The 22,810-nt window shown below is 35.5% G+C and overlaps 1 protein-coding gene across 1 annotated transcript in view; it reads right to left on the bottom strand.

Annotated features, from left to right (window-relative positions):
- Positions 1 to 21,594, bottom strand: part of LOC149791713 (myc box-dependent-interacting protein 1-like) — a 124,221-nt gene extending 102,627 nt beyond the window's left edge. Inside the window, exon 1 of the mRNA XM_089970222.1 lies at positions 21,519 to 21,594. Coding sequence (XP_089826348.1) covers positions 21,519 to 21,584 — 66 coding nt within the window. The 5' untranslated portion in view covers positions 21,585 to 21,594. The remainder of the gene's footprint in view (positions 1 to 21,518) is intronic.
- Positions 21,595 to 22,810: the final 1,216 nt, after the last annotated feature.

Raw genomic sequence — 22,810 nt, 5'->3', positions numbered from 1 at the left:
ACAATGCGACACTTCCCATATGTTTGTGCATGTGTGCTTATTGCATTACAACTCCTCAAAAAACTTCAAGCAGGTGGTCTGTTGACATGCACAAATACACTGAAATTTTAATCTATCCCCCTAAGGAGCCAAGCACTGTCACTTGCTGAGGGAAGAGATAAAAAGAACTGAGACAAAATGTGGAGATACATCTGCAGATGTTTGGGGTTTACAATATTTCAAACTGAATGGTGAAAATTAGGCAAATACAAAAGTAGCAAATACAAAATTATATGTCCTTATTTTAAAAAGTATCGATGGAGTTACATCACACACACACAGACACATACACATAGACACATACACACACACAAAGTACCCAAAGAAGAAAAGGATTACATGATACCAACATTGTTTTAAAGAGTGAGAACAATATATTATAATAATGACAGTATATACCGTCGCACATGCCCTTTTGCGCGCATGTGACATAAATCCAAGTGATCAATCAATCAATGACAGTATATTGCACAAGTTTCTGTCCAATAAAACGAAACAAGTTGAAACTTTTTGGAAACAATCTTAGTAATACAATGGTATTCAAGTTGGTAGCCAACTCTAATTACAATTGGTCACTTTAAATACAACTGTTCACAACCAAAGCATGCCAAAATGGCATCAACCCATTATCCAGCCTTCGCATTATCTTTTGAACAAGCCAGCTCAAATTCAAAGGAACACAGTCATGAATATTTCTTCCTTGGTTCTACCCCCCACCAAATGTACAGGATGCCATCTGTTGAAAAATGGAGCTAAACCCAACAAAAACCAAGATAAGAATCATGCCAGAAAAATTCGCCCATGGTTGGAATCCGATTTTCTGTCCGGATTTTAGACTTTTTGGTCTCAGATGTAAGGCAAACTGGTATGAACAGCAAACAGACAGATGAGCCTTTGCACAAAGTAGGAAAAGATGGGCATCTGGAATAAAGAGTGGTCTCCATACAAAAATAATGGCTCCATTTAGCAAAAAAGAAAAAACAAAAAAAGAACTCCAACTTTTACCCTTCTGCTTATGCACGATTCAAATAGCCAAAGAAAATAGATGTTTCTAACACAGCTAGGCAGTACGTTATTGAAAGATGACTGGGGATTTGGTGTTTTCCAGTCTATTCAGAAACAGCTTTCAAAATGTGTTTCCTACTCGATTTTCAGACAAAAGTGACAAAAAGCTCCAGGGGTTAATGTGTTAAGCAGTCCATTTTGATGACGTCACAAAATTTGAATATTCCTTGCGTATTTAATCACTTGTGCATTGACATTGCACATAAATTACAAATTTAGCAATTCCTTGACGATTTGTAAAAAAAAAAGTTTTAAAAATCCTTGTTAACACATTAACCCCTAGCGACGACTTTACGGGGCAGGAGGTAGTAGCCTACTGCTGAGCTCTGTAGCGTCATGGTCATGCATGATGTGCTAAAGTGGGTGGTATTATAGAAAGGTAGACAGATGTAGCTCTACAATAATACCAAATAATCTGGAATATCTAGTTGCACTATAAAATACAGATGGAAAAAGCTAATTTTTTGGACCCGACTTTTTTTAACCCAAAATTCGCCCGTGGTCGGAATCCGATTTTGTGTCTGAATTTTAGACTTTTTGGTCTCAGATCTAAGGCAAACTGGTATGAACTGCAAACAGACAGATGAGCCTTTGCAAAAAGTAGGATTAGACGGGCATTTGGAATAAACAGTGGTCTCCATACAAAAATAATGGCTCCATTTAGCAAAAAAAAACAAACAAACAAACAAAAAAATCCAACTTTTACCCTTCTGCTCATGCGTGAATCAAAAAGCCAACGAAAAATGATGTTTCTAACACAACTAGGCAGTATGTTATTGAAAGATGACCGGGGATTTGGTGTTTTCCAGTCTATTCAGAAATAGCTTTCAAAATGTGTTTCCTACTCGATTTTCTGGCGAAAATGGTAAAAAGCTCCAGGGGTTAATGTTTTAACCAGGGAGCATATAAGCTACTTCCATCATGTGTAGTTGCTATCAAAACAATGCCTGAAGCCATGAAAGAGACAAGCCTAGTCTAATTCCAGTACTATTATGTGCAACTAATTGCTAGTGTTCCAAGCAATAGAAAGTTGTTGTTGTTGTGGAGTTTAACGCCATTTTTCAGCATATGATAGGCTATACATGGCGGCCAGTATTAATGGTGGAGGAAGAACCCGGGAAATCCCCCAAAAGAACCACTGACTCACGAGAAGCTACTGGCAAGCTTTTCCACATACAAACATCAGCTGAATCTGAGACTCAAACCCATGCAGACAGAGGTGAGATGGCAGTGATCTGTAATGGAGAGTGCTTTAAACCATTCAGCCACTCGGGGCCCCGCAATAGAAAGTAAAGCACCCATATTTCTGCTTTGTAGAATGTTAATCCAAGCTTTTATTTCATTTTGTTCAAAACAAACTAATAACCATATATTCGTTTGTTGAGGGACCAGCTTGGTTTGGATTTTGCTGCTTTACGTTTATGGATGACTAGGTCATATATTCCTATAAGCCATCCTGAAGTTGAAGGCTTTCCCTCAAATCAAGTCAATCAAATTTAACATCTGGAAGACAATTTTTAGCATGAGTGGTTTGTTAGGTTAAAAAATAATAAAAAATAACAAAATTTGTCTTTACTGCATAGTATTTAACTGAAAAAAGGGGCAGATTTCACCAACCCTCATACCAAATCTAACACTCTGTACTGAGACAATATTGTTATTCATTAATTTTTTTGTTGGTAGAATTGGGGTGATCTCTAAGTCTTACTGCATTCATTGAGTGTACCCTAACCACATACAGTCCCTTATTGGCATTTTAGGGGCCCCGAGTGGCCGAGTGGTCTAAAGCGCTCGCCGTTACGGATCACTGCCATCTCACCTCTGTCTGCGTGAGTTCGAGTCCAGCCTCGGCTAACGTTGGTACGTGAGAAAGCCTGCCAGTAGCTTCTCGTGGGTCGGTGGTTCTTCCCTGGGTTTTCCAGGGTTCTTCCTCCACCAATTATACTGGCCGCCATGTATAGCCTATCTTGTGCTGAAAATGGCGTTAAACCCTACAACAACAACATTGGCATTTTAAACATATATATAGTGGGCCTGGGAGGATGAGTGGTCTTATGCATATTCCTTTACTGACCACTGATATCTCACCTCAGTTCACACAGGGTCAAGTTTCTACTTGGCCAACACAAGCATGTATGAAAGCTTGCCAGTAGATTCCCATGGGCAAGTGGTTCTTCTTAATCAAATTACACTGGCTGCACCAAATGTACTGTTATACTGTTTGCCATGTACAGTCTATCAAGTGCAGAAAAAAAGCATTAAACCAACAAAACCAAGCTTAAAAAGATATAGGTCAAATGATAATAGATCTATACTAATGTCTACCATTAATGCACCATACAGTGTAAACAGCCTTAAGATGCAAGACATGCTTTGGTGAACTGGTATGTATACACTAACAGCCAGCAGGTAAATACTTTATGATAAATTAATTCACACATAAATTTTCTTTTCCATGTGAAAACTCTAATAAATTAATTCACTTGTAAATTTTTCTATTCCAGGTATATGTTATACACATAACCTATTCTCGGGTATGCAACTGCAGAATTTGAGCAAATTCTTTTCTTAAATCATTTAGAAAAGTCAATCAATTTATTACATAGCATTATGTCCTGTCATGAGAGACCACTTGTCTTAACAGACCATATTTTTAATGCAATGACAACATTACAACAACACTCTGACCAGTGTCTGACTTGAGCTTCTTGCAAACTGGTTGAGTATCCTTAGCAGCAGAATTGGCAGACACACATAACTGCTCAGTTAGCTGTGGTAATGGTGGCAGTTCAGGTGAATGATCAGTGTCATGTTCAGCCTTCACTCTAACAATGATTTCTGATGTATTCTGCAAAATTTTGGTAAAGATTTCATTCCTTCATGCATCACTGAGGAAAGGTAAGGCTTTAAAAAGTGAGTTTCTTCTTGATGAGCATCTATCCTGAAGATCTTCAACCACAGCCCTTTTTATCTGAGCTATTAGGAGAGAGACATCATCACTTTGTTGGAAATTAAATGCTGTCAATAAATTTGCGATGAAGAGGCATGATAACAGGAATGGTCGGAACTGACTCAACACAAAGTGTGGTCATCACCACTTTAAGAGGTTTAATACAAACCACTACTTAACCTGCCAGACAAATGTCATCATCAGACAATGTGTTCAAAACTTTCTCTTTTATTTTAGCAAGATCTTTGGATCTCAAAATGACAAATACTGCACACTGCATTTCAAGAAACCTTGAAATCATGTCAAAAGTATTGTTCCATCTAGTGGGCACATCAGCTATAAGCTTATGATCTGGCATCTCAGCTAGTGGGCACATCAGCTATAAGCTTATGATCTGGCATCTCAGTTTAGCTGCTGCAGCTGTACTTTGGTGGAAGAACCCAACTATTTGACAAATCCTGCTGAGGAGAATTTCAATGCATCTGATCTTGAGACACTTTTGTGCAGCTAAATTAATTGTATGTGCATAACACTTGATGTGAAAGCTGCATCCTAAAAGAGCCCCTGTCCTGTCCATGTTAGATGCATTATCTGATACAATAGGTGGTATGGGGATAGACTGTTATTTCCCATTCATTAAGGGCCTCATGAATCACAGCAGCTATATTCTTACCTGTGTGCCCTTCATACGTGGGCAGAGTTTGATTAACAAAGTTTATCAGCTTCCAATTTTTATCAATGTGAGTTGACGTGATTGTCAGATATGATTCAGTTGACCTTGACGTCCAACTATCTGTTGTCAATACAACCGTCTCAGCATTTCATAGGTCTTATGTTACCAGTGCCTTGACTTGAGCATATGTTTGAGGAATGATCACCCCTGCAAACTGCTTTCTATCTGGAACATTTTATCAGGGGTCAAGTATAAGTAAAAGGTCTCTAAACTCTGGTCAATCCACTATTCGGTATGGACACATGTCCTTTATTATCAATCTGCACACCTTGTCAGTTATATGTAAAGCACGAGAAGAATGCGAGGGGTATTTCGCACTAATGAACCCTGGTAAGGTTCTCTGGATTGGCTGCGATGTTTTAGCTTTAGAAAGATCAGAAGTATCTGCAGATGACGAACTTGCAGTAGCAGGGATCAATGATCTATTGTCTGTCATCTTGCAATTACCACATTTCCTGGGATGGTGCTTGTTCATGTGGTGCGCTAGATTAGTAGTTCCGCCAGAAAACTTAACATGAGCATCAAATAGTCGGAACACAGCAATTGCCTCATCAATTTTCCCATCCCATTTACTCTTTCTTAATGCAAAATGAGTCCATATGGCACACCCTGCTTTTGAATTTTGCACTCACCGATGCTTGAAATACTTGTAGCTCAAGGTCAATGTCAGTCATCAATGTCAGCAAGGTGCTTATTTGTTGACAATGAGAAGTTAAAGCTTCAAAAGGATGAAGATTCACAGACATGTAACTTCCAACTATCGATGCTGCAAATGCTCAGGAAACGAAATAGAAATGTTACTGAAGCTGATTAATGGATGTAAAGGTTGTTGTTGTTGTTGTTGTTGGGTTTAAAGCCATTTTCAGCACAAGATAGGCTACACATGGCCGCCAGTATAAATGGTGGAAGAAGAACCCAGGAAAACCCCTAAAATAACAACTGACACACGAGATGCTTGAGTGGCAAACTTGAGATCTTCAAGATTTAGGGGTTACTGGATAAAAATTGCAGGAAACCAACTCAATGTGCAACAATGTACACCCTGCTTGCTAGAATATAAAAGCTTTGCATGAATACTTATCAACATTTTCAAAGAACCCTGACTTTGTCACAATAGGAACATGGTAGATAGGTGTATGTGGATATGAAATATCAATGTTCACTGACATTAAAAATGTAACAAACACCTTATACATGCCCATTCAACATCATTAGCAAAGCATACTGAGGTACATGTCATTTCAATGCATGAAGGCAAGATGGCTTGACCTGGTCTTGAGAATGAAATGAGATCAAAGGTTGAGACTATCTCAGCACCCATTCCAGCATAACAAGTACAGAACAAGTGGCTGGACTTCAAACTCAATTGAGGATCTTAGAACATGACAAGTGAAGAGAGAATGTACAAAAACACATTTGAAATAATGAATAGAAACATCGGAGAGATTGAATTGAGGATTAACACAAGAATGAAGCTTATTTCCCCATCATGCAGCAGAGTAACTTCAGATTTAAAGTTTGACATTACGCATAATTATGCTTTCATCGCAAGGCACACCTTTCATAAAATGTAGCATTAAATACATGTTCTACTTTACTAGGGGAGTGTTCAGCATTTTGCAATGAAATAAATCAAGGTATATCAGCTTCTAGATTAACAATTAATAAATAATTGTAAAATGTATATAAGACGCTTGTGTGCATATGGAACTCCCTAGTTTAACAAAAATGGACATAATTACACCAAGCAATGTGGTCTGAATTACAGAAGCTAAACTAACGAAAAATATTTAGTAATTCGATAAATACATGATATAATTGAAAAGTGTTATGCAGAAAATGGCAGCCAATATATTTGATGGCAGAAGAATCCGAACTTCAGGGTCACAGGAAGCTGCTGGCACAAAAGGGAAACAATGAATGTGTGTATATATGCCAAGATGTTGTTGGTTGGTTGGTACTTAACAGCACATTCAGCTCTTTATTTTAAAATATCATGCCGAGGGAGCCACAGTAGTCAGCTGGAAAAGCATTGGTCTCATAATCAATGAGTCACAGGTTCAATACCCACCCAGGCCTGACCAGATTGGCTGCTTTTGTACTGTCTGCCAAAAAAAAAAACATGCTAGATAACATTCCCTTCCAGTACACATATATGATCGATGACCGAGGTCAATGACTGATAGTACAACCCTAACAGCATCATGCCGAAACCCCTCCCCTATAATACATGATCTACTGTATTTTATAGAAAAAATCTTACACGCATCATGCAGTGAACATGAGACAAAGGACAATACCAACTGCAAAAAATAGTTTATGCTGAAAAGTGAACTAGAATTCTGCAGCAAAGCAGAATTATCCCGATGCTTCCTAAGTGAGCCACCTCCTGTACACTGATGAATTTGCAGTTCTCTGCTACATTACCACACACCCAACGCCCAAGCCCTGCTTTGCCTTCTAGTCTGTGGATCAAAATTTTACACTGGTGTGTGCATCTAAACACTATCCCCAATCATAACAGAAAGTCTGGAGCCTCTATGATCCACTTAATTTAGATAAAGAAAAAGAATGTAGCTGATCAGGTTTTTTTTTTCCGTATGTACTTGTAGACCAAGAGTAGACTTCTAATACACTGTCCTTTTCTCCTCCCTACTGCAGGTTCCGGGATGTAGACATTATAGACCCAATGCACTCTTCTGTGTGTCATAAGAGGCAACTAATGAAAGTAGGTTTTTGCCCTGTGGCTCAAGAGTTTTAGCTGTAACGGGTCTATAATTTTTTTAAATGGTGAGATTTTTATACAAAATCTCAGTACAGTGATGTCCAATGTCCTCATACATGTTGTATGTACGGTGAGTAGTAAGTTGCCTGCACTGCACGTGCCTAACATGCAACCGCCGATTACATATACAAGTTCACTGTTCCATTCTTCAATCCTCCACTGACTCTCCAGGAGTCAACTTCATGATTTCTGGGGTGCAAAAAGTTACTCAATATTTTGTAAATGGTATCGAAGAAGATAACTATTGTACATCAGAATACTACATTGCCCTGGTAAGTGTTTAATAATTACATTGTGATAGTTTTATAATAATTCTGCACCTTATCATTTTGTGAATTATCTGTGTGTGACAGATTCATTTAGTTTTAATTATTTACATATTTCTTGTGTATATATAGTAGGTCTTCTTCTTCTGGTGTTTCATTTAGTCATCATCATGTTTGATTAATAAATTACAAGAACCCATAAGATGTAATTTTGTTATTTCTCCCAATTATTCCCAGTAGAGGTATTACATAATTATTATTATTATTATTATAGAAAGTGACTCATTTGGTCAAAGAGTATTATCCCTTGGGGTCCTCTTGAGAAAAAAGTTGAACAATGTACATCATCATGAACCTCTTGAGAAAAATGTTGAACAATGTACATCATACATGATCCTCTTGAGAAAAAAGTATAAAAATGTACATCATACAGGATCCTCTTGAGAAAAAAGTATAACAATGTACATCATACAGGAGTTAACAGTACATGCAACTACTACTTAAATGTAAAATCTATCTTTATAAATACTAACTTCATTAATCTATTGCTAACATGTACATGCTCATGATATCTCTTACTAAACACCATGTTTTCTGCAGATTTTTCTCGAACTGGAAACCTTTATCAAATTGCCTTCTTTTTGGTGTATTATTTAGACACATGATCAATGATTGACATCAATGATTGATAGGACAACCATAACAAGGTCATAAACTTGACCACCCCCATGATACATCAAACACTTTAAAGGAAATATTCTCACAAAAGTCATCAATAAACTGGAGAATTTTTATACATCATACCTACTCCCCCAAAAGTGGTATTTTCAACAACAAAAATAAATACATATACACCAGCATAACAATAAATTTTCTGTCCTGGTAGGCTTCATTCATCAATACATCCATTACAAAAAGACAGGCTGCCTGTGACAAGGAGAACATTTTCCTACACTTTTCCAGACACTGTCATAAGGCAAGATGGTTTATTTGGAATGTGCAAAAAATACAACATTATTCTCACAATGTTTATCAAAATCTCACCTGAACATCTGTAATTTTTCAAATCCTGCATTCATTCATCTCATCAATACAGAATCTCAATGTATGCCACAGATACAATGAGTTTCATTAGAATCCCAGGATCCTAGAGAATTCCCAAGACCCTGCTGGCTTCAAATAATCTGGCTTATAACCCTTATGCCTTAATGGGAGTTACTGATTTTGATACTTTATAATAATAATAATAATAATAATAATAATAATAATAATAATGACTTTGTATAGCGCCTAATCTTCAGAAGCTCTAAGCACTTTACAACATTAGACAACACCTATAAGATATAAAAAAAAATAATAATATTATTACAAAAACAAACACCATGAAATTAGAAGAAAAAAAACATTTTAAAAAAATTAAAAAGACATGATAAGAATATTTCAGGTAGGAAACATTATTAGGTCCTTAAGTTTGTTCTTGTTCTAATCCCAAGATTGCTTGTCTACTTTCTTTTTGTCTTTTAATTGCCAGCAGTAACCATGATGGTAATGATGTGCCATTAAACCCTATACATACACAGCTATAAATTAAAGACACTCACTACAGATACTTTCACACATAAATTTAGTATTCCAATTACTCATTTCTACCCACCCACTGAATTACACCAAGACCCATCATCCATGTAGGTAAAGTCATTAATGTGTTAAAAGTGCCATTAAAAGCAACCAACGGATGAAACACCAGGTAGGTCCACTATAACACATGGCCTCTTGATAATGCTCTTGCTAAATTTATGACATTCTAATTTCATTATGGACATTTAATATGACTGTACTGTACAAAGTGGCACAAGGACTTTCAATGAAATTAAGGACCCTTTGGTTGGAGTTAAGTTGACCACTCCACTATAACGGAGTAACCTCTAACAGATATTAGTATCTACCCAGATGGTTATAAAACTGTCATGATGAAAGAAAAGGAAGAGCCTTCATCCTGGTGAATTACTACTGGGTTATACTCTATTACTGAAAAGAAAGAAGCCAAAATAATTACTGCAAAACTTTTGATACCAAAGAAAATCAAAGCTCCCAAGGATGACATAACACTATTATTTATACATAAATCTGTAGTACAGTCTTAACTGAAATTTGTTGGTGCCAAATTTTCCATGCAAAAGGTAGGCCACCATGACCAAATTTTATGTTTCAAGGTCTTAAATTGGAGTTTTGTGTTTCTAAAGGTAATGTTCAGTGTAAATTTCTTACATAGCATGTTTGTAAATATGTATTGATGAGTTGTTATTGCTATTATTACTATTATTATTATTATTTTCTTGTTTGCATTTACTTTCAAGGGCACTAGAATGCTGAAGATCACTGACTGTCATAAAAGATGAGATTGTAATGAAGCTACCAGACACCCTTGGTACTAACCATATATACCAACTTATAAGATGTCTCCAAATGCAAAATGTGCAAACCCAAATCTGTCACTGTATAAGGTGCCAGCAAATCTGGGTATGTTGCCCCACCCATGAATGGCCCACCCCGACCAGTGGCCACTAACAATTGGCGGCCAGAATCCCTTGTCACCGATGTATTTGTGTTCAAAAGTACCCCTCAAGAAAGGCCATCCCTCTAACGCAACCAGCAGCCAACATATTAGAGCACAAATGTAAGATTTACCCCTCACAAGTGGCCACATTTTATAACTAATACGTGTCCAGAAACAATATTTAAATACAGTAAGGTAAGTAATCTGATTATCTTTCTTGACGTCTGTTTCCGGATGTCAGGTTTTCGTAACTGAAAGAAGTGTTGGCTAGAGTATATGTACTACTAAGGTTATTATTATAACAATAATGCTGACATTTGCAGGAAATAGGGTCAGCAATGTTTTGACAGAGCTTTCGCCTTCACACAGAGTTTTTTTGTGCGTTTAATTGCCGATTATGACTGGACGTAATTGTCAAGATCATAACATGGTCAGATAGAAAGATAGAAATGGGGTCGACAATGTTTTGATAAGAGCTTTGGCCTTCACACAGTTTTTTTAAATTGCCGATTACAACCAGATATAATTGTCAAGATCATAACATGGTCAGATAGAAAAGGGGCCAGCATTGTTTTGATAGAGCTTTGGGTTTGACACAGCGGATATTTTTTTTTAAATTTACAATTACAACCTAAGTAATTGTCAAGATTATAATATGGTCCAATAGACTAATAATAGATTTTGTGAATTAACACACATACACACGCACAGAGAAACAACTAACCCAAAGACTGAAAAATCATGTGACAGTACATGTATCTTTTCCTTTATAACAAGGTTTTTTGTTTACAAAAGTGATGTCTGCAAAATTAAACTGCAGTACTGTGCATTTAGCAACACAGAAATAAATCATTACAAAACTTTAATATGTCATCATGTAAATGAAGAAATAATACTTTAGAAGGAAAAGTAAAAGTTATTCAACTTGACGACAATGGGGAGAGTTCACTTTTCGAAAGATTTTATGTTGGCAAGATTCAAATAAACAAGATCGTAAAAGTTGTGTGTGTGTGGTTTGGATTTTTAACATAGCTTTTACAATTTTTCAGTCATATCTCTGCAGTGTGACAGTTTATAGTCATGTCTAGCACTGGGGCATCATGCAGCAGACATGTAGCATGATGTCCCACCCAGTCACATTATTCTGACACCAGACTGACCAGCCCTAACACTAAACTCTTAATGCTGAGCATCTAGCGAGGCAGCTGTTAGTACCATTTTTGTAAGTCTTTGGTATGACTCGGCCTGGGTTCGAACCCACGACCTCCTGCTTCCGAGGTGGACGCTCTAACCACTAGGCCACCGGAGCAGTCATGCAATATAATAACAGACCAGGTATACCATTCCATGTAGCATCATAGTATGGGTAGACTACCATGTGCATGCATTTTTTAAAGTCAACGCTTACTGTGACATTCAAATTAACTTGATCATTATATGAGACACTGGATGTAAAATGACATGACTGAGACTTTTTTTAATTAAATAATGAAAACAAATTCTTACATAACTTGATAATCCTAATAAGAGTCTTGAGAAATAAAATTATAAACCATAAAAAGTATAGAACATCTGGAGAACCTTCATGAATTAGGACCTGCCATAATTCACTCAAAATAACATCTTTTTCTTGTGCATTTGATTCCAAGTCCATGATTTTCAACTTATACTTTCTTTATATATAAAGTTTTAAATATTCATTGAGCTACTAAAGGGCATCTTGCAAAAGTGGACTTTATCCCACATTGTTCTATGTTATAAATATTATTTCATCTTTAATTAATTTCCTATGTGTCCTGTGTCAAAGAAGGTTGACAGAATGGGGAGGCATTCCTCCCTTCAGCAGTGGTGGTCTACTCACCTCCAGTCCATGACAGGTTTCATTATCTTTTTAACTCATCTGAGGAAAATGGTCTTGTTTACTCATTGTTTTAACTGATCACCGTACCTTGTCAGAGAGAGGCTTATATACCCATAGCTGACTATGCCGCTGGTACAGCTGCAACTTTGATCGTGTGACAATTATTGATATTATTGTTGTAACAAGTGTACCTATATTTGGACTGTGTTGATGCTGCTGGGTTTTTTAAACGACATAATTGTTACGCAGCAGGGATTCGGCTTGAGTAGTGGTAAAAGCATAAAAATATCTATGTAAAAACTGGGGTAAATATGAAGTGGCTAGAAAACGCTTTTAAAATATTTATTTATAAATACAAGTACTGTGTATCCTGTATTGTGTAGATAAACACAGTAAATGCTAAACAAAACTGCCATGGTATTTTATTAAGTCTGCGGTTATTTTTCTGTCTTCATGGCATCGTATTGTTTATATAATAACAATCCTGGTGGGGCTACGAGATTGTCCAAAGATTTAATAAACAAACAAACTAATGTTGTCAAATGGATCACTGAACAGGATATCTGTTTCCTGATGCTGGGGTTAAGTCCAGTACATTGTAGAGTTTATTATGTCCGTGAAAGAATATCCTTCATTAGATATGCTTTCCATACTGTTGGGGAATATCACAGTCAGATGTAATTCGACTGGATCACAACCTGTATCCATAATCCCTAATTACTCCATTTTCTGGGTCCAAATGAAGAAGCATCCACTGAACTGTGGTATTTCTCATCATGTTTCTTAATATCTTCCTTCCTTTGGAAGATCTTATTACATTGCTGGCAAGACACTCTTAAATCTATATGTGTAATATTTGTTTCCCTCCAGCGATTAGTAACATTTAAATCTGCCCAGCATAAGTCTCGTCAATGATTCATTCTAATGTGTAGCAGTGATGATGCAAAAGGAGGAAGTCACAACTGACAACAAATATTAGTCATTCAAATGAAAGGGCGGTAATTGGAGGAAAGTACTTCCTCAAAAAAGTGTTCATTTTACTTCCAGCAAAAGACACTGGCCTGAACATCTAATTTCTCATGTGAAGGAATATAAAAAGTTAGGCTAGAAACATACAGAATCCCATTTAAACAGTGGCTGTTGATTACGTAATTGGTGTATTCAATCAAATGTTCTATCTTGCTACTGGAGAGATTGGCATCAGATTAGATGATTTCTGTTATCTGACACTGATCACTCTTTATGTTGTGGTCAGATTGTTTCAAGTGATTAGACATCGGGGTATCCTTTATTACCAATATCCTGAGGTATTCTTTTATTCTATTATTACAAGCCATTAGCAACATTAGTCAGAAAGACAGAGAACTTTATTGGATATACAAATTACATACTTCAGGCATTTCTATACTGTGTTAACTTTATTTATTAGATTATATGTCATAATTAGAAACATGTTCCTTGTAGTTTGCTTTCATGCAGAAATACCTATAAAACATCAACACTGTAATAATGATAAGAAACTGTCCACAGATAGTTATACATGTAGCAGGGCACAACAATTAGACTGGTTATTTTAGCTATGAATACAAGTCACTTAGCTTTTCTTAGAGGAATCAGAATATTTTATGACACCAATTCTCTAATATTTAATCTACTGAAAATGTGATTTGGATTTTTAACGTAGCTTTAACAATTTTTCAGTCATATTGTTATGATGTCCATAGTGTGACAGTTTATAGTGATGTCTAGCACTAGGGCATCATGTTGCAGATATTTGGCATGATGTCCCACCCAGTCACATTATCCTGACACCAGGCCGATCAGTCCTAACACTAACCTCTTAATGCTGAGCACCTAGCGAAGCAGCTGTTAGTACCATATTTGTTAAGTCTTTGGTATGAATCGGCCAGGGATTGAACCCACGACCTACCACATCGAAGGCATGCAATCTAACCACTAGACCACCGGAGCAGTCTAATGTGTGTATGTGAGAAGGCTAGCCAGTAGTTTCTGGTGGGTCAGCACTTCTTGCTCAGGTTTTCCCGGGTTTTTCCTTCACAAGGTGTCTTGGCTGCTATGTATAGCCTATCAAGTGCTGAATAAAGGCATTCAACCCAAAACAACAACAATTACTGAAGAAACAAAAATAAATAAATAAAAAAGTTTGACCTTTTTTATACATTAGCATAAACATCTCAACTGCATTAGAGAACAAGAGTAAGAGAAAAAGGGACTAATAACATTAAAATTGTTAACCTGCAAAGTACCTGCATGCTTGTGAAAGCTGATGCAAATGTATAAAGCAGTTTGAAGATTCAGACATATATATATATATATATATATATATATATATATATATATATATATATATATATATATATATGTATACACACACACACACACATAATGTATATGCTAATTTTATTTTTGATTGCATTCATCTTTGAAATCAGATACTGCACCTTAAACTTTTTACCTGATTTACAGCATCAAAATGCTTTGTAACTATATGTATTCAGTATAAATATAAATGATATTACTTGCAAATAAACAGACTATGTAATTTGCTTTAAATGATATACTTTGAGAGTGTTTGGGTTGGGCAATGTAAAATTAAAATGTATCCATGTATTTTCAGTTTAAATGCCAATGAATTTTTGGTCCAAAATTCTTTGTTTTTTAAAATGCCAAACACATACTTCAACACGAGACCCAAGTGGGACTGAAATGGCTCACATGGCATGGATACACATAAAAAGGTTTTAATTTTTTATAAGTTTTGTTCATTTTTCCTAAACAGAAAAATCAATTTATTTATTAAGTCAGCTTGAGCTATTTATTTAATCATGTTATTGCTTTTAGCATGTTTTTCCATATACAAAAGCACAAATCCAATTACATATCCTATTTGAAATATTCCACAAAATATACTCAAGATTTGAATTGAAACAATAAACTATCTCACTACATGTACTGGATTCCTTGTTTGTCGATTGTCATTTCTCTGAAAACTGTCGGTATATTCAAACTTCAGACTTCTTTTAATTTATTTCAGACATCATTAACATGTTAACACATCTGGTTACTTTCTAATGAGCCAGTCTATCAAAACAAGTTTTGATTATTTTTGTATCTATATGGCTGAGGTGCTTAACTTTGGTCCCTTATAACACATACAGGCTGTTTAAAAGCCCTGCATTGCATAACCTCATTACAGACCAAGTGTAAAGGGAGGTAACCACAGTATTGCCAAATGACCATAACCTAACCGTAAACATCTTATTACCATCATGCAAGATCACCTCCACAATATGCATTTCTCACATGTGATAAGAATCAGCTAACATTATGAAGATACTAGCCTATTTACCAAGTTTTACTGAAATTAGGTCAGAAAAAGTCTCTCCACTGGTAAGAGGCAGAGTCAAGTATATAAAAGATCACTTCATTAATATCTGCTGATTCTGCACATAAAGCATATTACATATCCTGATGAAATATGCCAATTTAACAATTTTATAAAAACTGGACCAAAACTACAGTCTTATATTGATAACAAGCTCAACCATCTGAATCCCATGCAAGATTTCATTAATATGTATTGATCCCATGCATTACCTAACTCATATGTGATTCTGAGCATATAAATCTTATATTCAAATTCTGATCATTCATCGTATAACAGGTATGATATCCAGAGTGCTAACGAGCTAAGCTAATCAAATGTAAAATCACCTCATGTGCAGATGTTGCCCATTACTGAACTCAACCAAGACCCTAAAGATATAAGCCCACATTAAATTTGATCCAAGTCCGATCAGAATTATGGCTTCCATGGTGGTAACAATTGATGATGTAATTAGCAATTAACAATTACCGATGCAAGAGTACCTCATTAATAAGAAAGAATCTTGCTCAGTACTAAAAATGTCCAAGATATTGATCATATGGTACCAGCATATGTTCCAAATTTGATTAAAATTGGATTAGAAATATGGCTTTAAAAGTGGCAACATCATCTGCCAATTTGATGCAACACTGTCTCATTATTTGTGACAAGTGTTCTCAATCATTATCAAACCCATCCAAGATCTTGGGTGATATAAACCTGGATCTGAAATATGGCCTCTAAAATAGTAACAAGCATTTGTTGACAAACAGATTATGCACATTTGATGCCATAAACTCACTAGGCCTTTGGACCAAGTGAGCTAAAAAAAATCACAATTTTCATAAAACAAGTAACTGTTGATGAATAAATGACACACGCCTGATGCAGGGCCATGCCCATAGACTTGCTTGGTCTTATAACCAGGTCAGTTTAAAATAACAATTTACATAAAACATATACACTGTACTGGGAAACATGCTACCTACAATGTTTATGTGACATCAACTGCAAAGTCATGGTTAGTGGAACAAAGGGGGCAGTGGTGCTCAAGTCAATCTACAAGCTTGATTGACAGGGTATGCCAGTTTCAAGCTTTTGCTGACATGGGAAATTTATGTAAGAATCAACACCCTACAACAGTGGTAACAGCACAGCCTTGCTCAAGCCTCTAGGGTCATGGTTATATACTGTATATATTTGCCTGTAAGTCAAGCCCAGCTGCAAACTGCACAGACCCAGATCTAATGCACTAGTAGATCTGGGCCTGTACAGTCTGTTAGGAGTAATCAAAAGAACAAACAACAGAAACCCTAATCTGCAGGCAGATTACACTGCCACAGATCAGAATCATTGTTGTTGGTATTCTGACTTCACTTAGAAGCAAATATAAATAGTATGCACCTCTATCCATAAAATTTCCTAATTTATTAAGTGATCTACAAAACTGTCTTAAATCTTCCTTCTGTATACAATCAAAATAACGTACTGCATTTACTAACAACTTATTTCCTACACATAATTTCCTGCTATACATCAATTTCGGTTATGTCACTTCAGACTTTTCAAGTTAGAAATTAAACAGCAATTTTTTATCATAACTGAGATAATGTTACAAATAATTGTTGTTTTAATTACTGAAGTTGCCGAACAGATCAAACTGTTTCTCATTTTTTTTGTAACATGGAAATACCTGCTTGAAATAAAAAGCATCTATGCCTGACCTGTAAGTAATAATATTAATAATAATAAAATATTTTATTGGCAACAAAGTGAAATACACATTAGGTGCATTTCAAAAGATTAAATGAAGGTATTTCTGCCAAAAAGATCATGGAAGAAGGTTAAAAACCATATAGATACCTACTCCTAACATCACATGATCATATATAAGCTGTTTTCATTTATGCATACACAGAATAAATGTGAACAAATAAGCTGTGCAACAATCAAGGCCACTGTTAGTACCATTTTATAAGTCTTTGGTTTGACTCAAAGGGAGTTTGAACCAGTGACCTCCTGCATCCAAGATGGATGTTCTAACAGGCCACCAAAGCGATGAACAATTATTACAAACTGGGACTAGAATGAAAAATACTATTCCTATGTACAAGTAATGAGAGAGCACATGAGATGCTACTTGGTTGCTTTTAATGACATTTTTAACATCTTATTTGCTATGTTGTATTCAGAAAATGGGAACTAAGTGCTTTCCCTGGAGACACAGACACTGTCAACCATGCTGGCTTGGGTAGATACAAAACAAATTATGCTTCGATTATGAATCAGATAGCCTACAAACTGACTTAATGCAGTTCCAGCTAAGCAAGATAATGGAACCGTTATAAGAGATAATATTTTAGTTATCGGCTGTCCGAATAATATATTAGTCTGCAGGCATAGATCATTGTCTATGTAAATTCCTGATCAGAGTATGAAATGATAGACCCTCTTACAGGCAAGGATATACCACATATAGTAACTGTATCTACTTCCTTGCCATTCATCAAGCATTCAACACACATTCTTAAATGCTATAGATAGGCCAGGCTGTAAACAATGCCAACATAGATTTTGTGTCAACTTGTGTGGTAACTTCAATATTTTAACACCAAGGTTATGAGATATGGTCATTCCTGAGTGTCCACAAAACAACAATCAACAATACATGTATGGAGATAAAAATAGGAGTCTTATTCTAGTCCAAAGAAGTCAAGATTTTAAAGCAGAAAAAACAAAAGCAAAAAAGCAAAACAGGTCAACATTAACATTAGTAACAAAAATCAGAAACAGGGATTCACAAATTTTATAGAATACAGCTTGCTAGCGAAAGCTAACTGTAAAAATTAATTTGCCCATGGAAAATGTGAACTTCCCCCAAACAGTACCCCATCATGGGTAAAACAACAAGATAAAATATGCTATATTTTAAGGACTTTGTATTATATTTATTTCAACTTTTGTTTTATTTTTATCTTTATTATCAACACAAAAAAGACATATGTTGATAAGTTATCAAAAACTACAGATGTAAATAATACATGTACATACATATGTAGATTGCAATGAATTAGAATACAGATGTAGTCAGAAGAGCAAAAGCAGACGTGGACATGCATATACAGATACATGGATAGGTAAAAAAGGGGTCAGAAATAGCTAGATGTTTGAGAGATAGGGAGAGATAGAAAAGGAAAGCTAGACTGTTTTTAATGATTATGGTAATGAACATAAGTGCTGACACTTTGTCTTTAAAAGTTTTCACAGAACTAGTGTTCTTAATATTTTACACATACTACCAATGTTACAAAATTTATTGTATCCCTCTTTCAATTTTTGGACTTGCCCACAGGCAAATGATTTGCTAACTTGAGTTTGCCTATACCAAATATGAGCTTGTCCCAGGAGTTGGGCAAGTGGATTTGTAAATCCCTGAACAAGGATTCATTTTCAGATGCACCCTAGTATTGGACACAAGAAAATTCCCTCATCTACCAGTAGGGCACATGATAAAGACTGCTCCAAATGATTTTAGACTGATTAAGACAAACATAGTCAAGTGACACTGTGTGTTCACTGCAGAAGACAGTAAATTTGTTGATTTAATCAGCTGGCAGAAATGTCTTACTGACTTTGATTAGCTTAGGCACCAATCATGAGCACATGGATGATGATACTTGATAGAAAATGTAAAGAGAAGGCAATGAAATACTGTGCAAAAATACTGATACATTTAGTTACAAAAGAGCAGGCAGAAAGAAAATAATAACAAATGGGGGGGGGGGCAAAAATTACTCAAAGATGAGGAATTCAAATTCTGGTATGAAAGTCTTGCAACAACAAAGGTTGGTAATGATCATAGGCACTAACATCAAGGATTTGTTAATTTCTGCAAGAAATATTCACTTTCCAGCATTATATACTTTGAATCAGTTGCTGAAGAGTCAGACTCTATCCAAGTTTGATATAATTAGTGTTGTTCTCATGAGAAGTTGTAAGTCAATTGGGATTGTCTGATAAGTAACACATATGTCATTCTTGATCTTTTCATTTGAGCACAAATTGTTCAAGTGACACCAGCTAATAATTAGAATTGAATGCATATTTCTAAATTAAGACAGCAAATTGGCTGCAATGACTAGAAATTAAAAATGCCAGACAGAAAACAAAGAGAATTGATTTTGGCAAGTACCACACATCGTTGTTCTGATGATGTTATACAATCCTCATATATTTTAATTAATGATTTTGCCTGATTTCCTGGTCATGCTTCTGGTATGTGCTGCATAGAAATACCAAGCAGAGAGAAATATTTTGCCTTATTTCTCATGGAAACATCAACATAATACTGACTTGGAGTGAAAACAAGAAACAAAATGCTTCAAAATGCATATACAAATGTAAGGATGTGTGGGTGACAATTGTTGAGTGATATTGGTGCAATGAATTATCACATAAAGATCATGCTGCATCAGGCAGAACTTGTATGAACCCAATAACAGTAATGCCAAATATATTTCTAAGGCTGTTTAAAAATGAATGCACTTTAATGCAATGTGTTCCTTCTGGTTTGCGCTTAATATGTTATTATATAATTGTGTTGTTTGTGAATTAAACAAGGTTCCTTTATACTTGATGTGTATCACCATGTATGTAAATAAGTTCAAAACAGTTTTCTTTCTCAATGCCTCTCTCACGTCCTTAAGTTTCAGATTTTGACTCAAAGTCTTAAAATTTTTACTCTTGGAAATTTCTGCCCAGGAGTCAATGGCCCTTCAGTTTCAAGTTCTAAGGGAAACTGTAACTGCAGGCCAATTACATAGACATAAATAGATGCGTGCTATTTTAACGTTTACATTACACACCATTTAGTATCTTTCTGAAAGTAACATAAATTCAGTTCTTATTCAAGAAGGGTACAATGATTTTCATGGAAATGATTGGGAAATAATATTTAAGTGTCATTCAGTGACTGGTTCTGTGGATTTTGGCTGTGCTTCTTCTAACACTGACTCAAAACCAAACATAAACACCCTTCCCAATTTATACTCCAAAGGTAGCAAAGATGTTGTTCTTACATTCTAAATCACATTCTGATTCATAAAAAATATGGATATGTATACATGTCAAACTAAATATTTTGTTTGATTATGTTTGATAAGTGGTATCCCATTCAATATATGGCATGTTAAGTCTACGGTCTAAATACTTTATGAAACAGCTTTTCCCTTACACAAAGATGATTTGTTTCCCACATGTGTAAAATATCATAACTATTTGTCATGGACTAGACTACTGGTAAGTGTCTACATCTATAAAATCCGACACAGGTGCAGTAGTTGACCATAATTTGACAGGTGCCCCATGGGAGCCCCGCATCTTGTTTACTTACAAAAAACTGAGTTCACTTCTTGACAACCTAGCTTTGATTTTAATGTTTCCAAGTATGTAATACTTCTATTAATAAGTGTGGATAACCAGTCATTAAATGTAAACAGAAGTTTACTTCCGCAGATTGCGACGGTAAACTAGAATAAACACCCCCTTTTCACATCATACACGCATGACACAGTGACATTCTATAATTACATTTTAGTTTTACAGTACAAAAATCAAGTTTGATATATTTCATACAAATAAACTAAAGTAAAATGCAATTAATACAGAAGTGAGTGTAAAAAACAGTTTTAAGCATGTTTAAGTTTCTTTCTGTGACATATCAAGTATCATCATGAGAGCGGTAGGCCCTATGTGACCACCTGCTTTTAAACGTCAGTTTACTCGTAAAATGGCGAATAGCAACCTGCATTAAAATTACACATGAGAAAACATATCATTTTAAATACACACGCACGTATACTTATTTTTTCTCACCTTTGTTTTCGTTCTTCGCAGCTTTTTAGAGAAAACTCCACCCTTCGATGTATGTGAATCTGCCATTTTGTGTGAAATCCATTCATGTACACTTCTGAGAGACAACTTTTCTGATTGGCTAAAATCTAGGCGAAAATTGTGGCCCTATAGCCTGTTTCAAAACTATACACAATTTGCCGGGCATTCAGGAAATCAAAGCGCCAGATAACAAAACAAATTAAATTAAAATCACTATGCAATTTTGATTAAATACCTTTCACATTTTTTAGATTAATTAAATGCTGCTATTTCGATCAGATAATTGAAAAGGGTAATTAGAGAGTTAATGAATGGTAAAAGTTGATGTCCTGATACTTCATTTAACTTTGCTTGGAATATGGCACGGATGTCCTCCGACCATATTTTCTCTACATTTTTAATGTTGTTTTCAATACTGCTTGCTTCACAGACATTTGCTATGAATTAATTGGTGTATCACTTCATGAGAAAAGTTCTGTAATTAGCGACCATAATACAGAGGGATCGCCCATTTTATGCCATAGACAAAATGGTTACTGGGATTTTAAATAATATATTTGTTAACTGGACAGAGGATAACCAAATAGTTGACGAAACTCGGGCTGGTTTTCTTGGGGGGGGGGGGGAATGTGTCCACAACTGATAACAAAAATTTTTTATACATTAGATGGATCGATAACGTTTTATATCAATTCAGGTTTGTTTTTTTAAAGTTGTTTTGTGCATTGTTGACTTTGCTAATTCGTTTGCCTCTGTAATAAGGGATATTTTATGGCAAAGTTACATAAGACAGAAATAAAAGGTAAAATATTGAATACTTTGCATATAATGTATGAAAATCTCAAAATAAGAAAAAGATAGAATAATATCCTGTAGAAAGAACCTGTATTTGTAACTGGCGTGCGTCAAGCGGAATGCACGTCATCTTTCTTAATATCCGTGTTTATTAATGACCTTGAAGAAGAATTTACATACAGATGCTGACATATATATTCTACAGCTGCTTATAATTTTATATGCAGACGTTCCAGTCAAAATGGGTCTGCAAAATGGACGAAGTATCCTGACTACTAGTATTTATAGTGTGTGTTTGACCTTTGTCCGTGAATGAGGGTAGACTTGTGGCTCACTTTATCTTTTTTCTTTTTATAAAGACGTTTACTTTGATATAAGTTCAAGACCTACCCTTATTATAAATTTAGAAAGCTCTGTAAGCTAACAGGTTTCCATTTAAATGACCCACATTCTAGGCATTCATGTGTCTAAGGTCAAGA

Source organism: Sinohyriopsis cumingii, chromosome 9 (genome assembly GCF_028554795.1).
Source record: "Sinohyriopsis cumingii isolate HCF-2022 chromosome 9, ASM2855479v2, whole genome shotgun sequence".
In the NCBI taxonomy this organism is placed as follows: domain Eukaryota; kingdom Metazoa; phylum Mollusca; class Bivalvia; order Unionida; family Unionidae; genus Sinohyriopsis; species Sinohyriopsis cumingii.
Note: the sequence above shows the minus strand (reverse complement) of the source record. Positions and strands in the feature narration are given on the sequence as shown.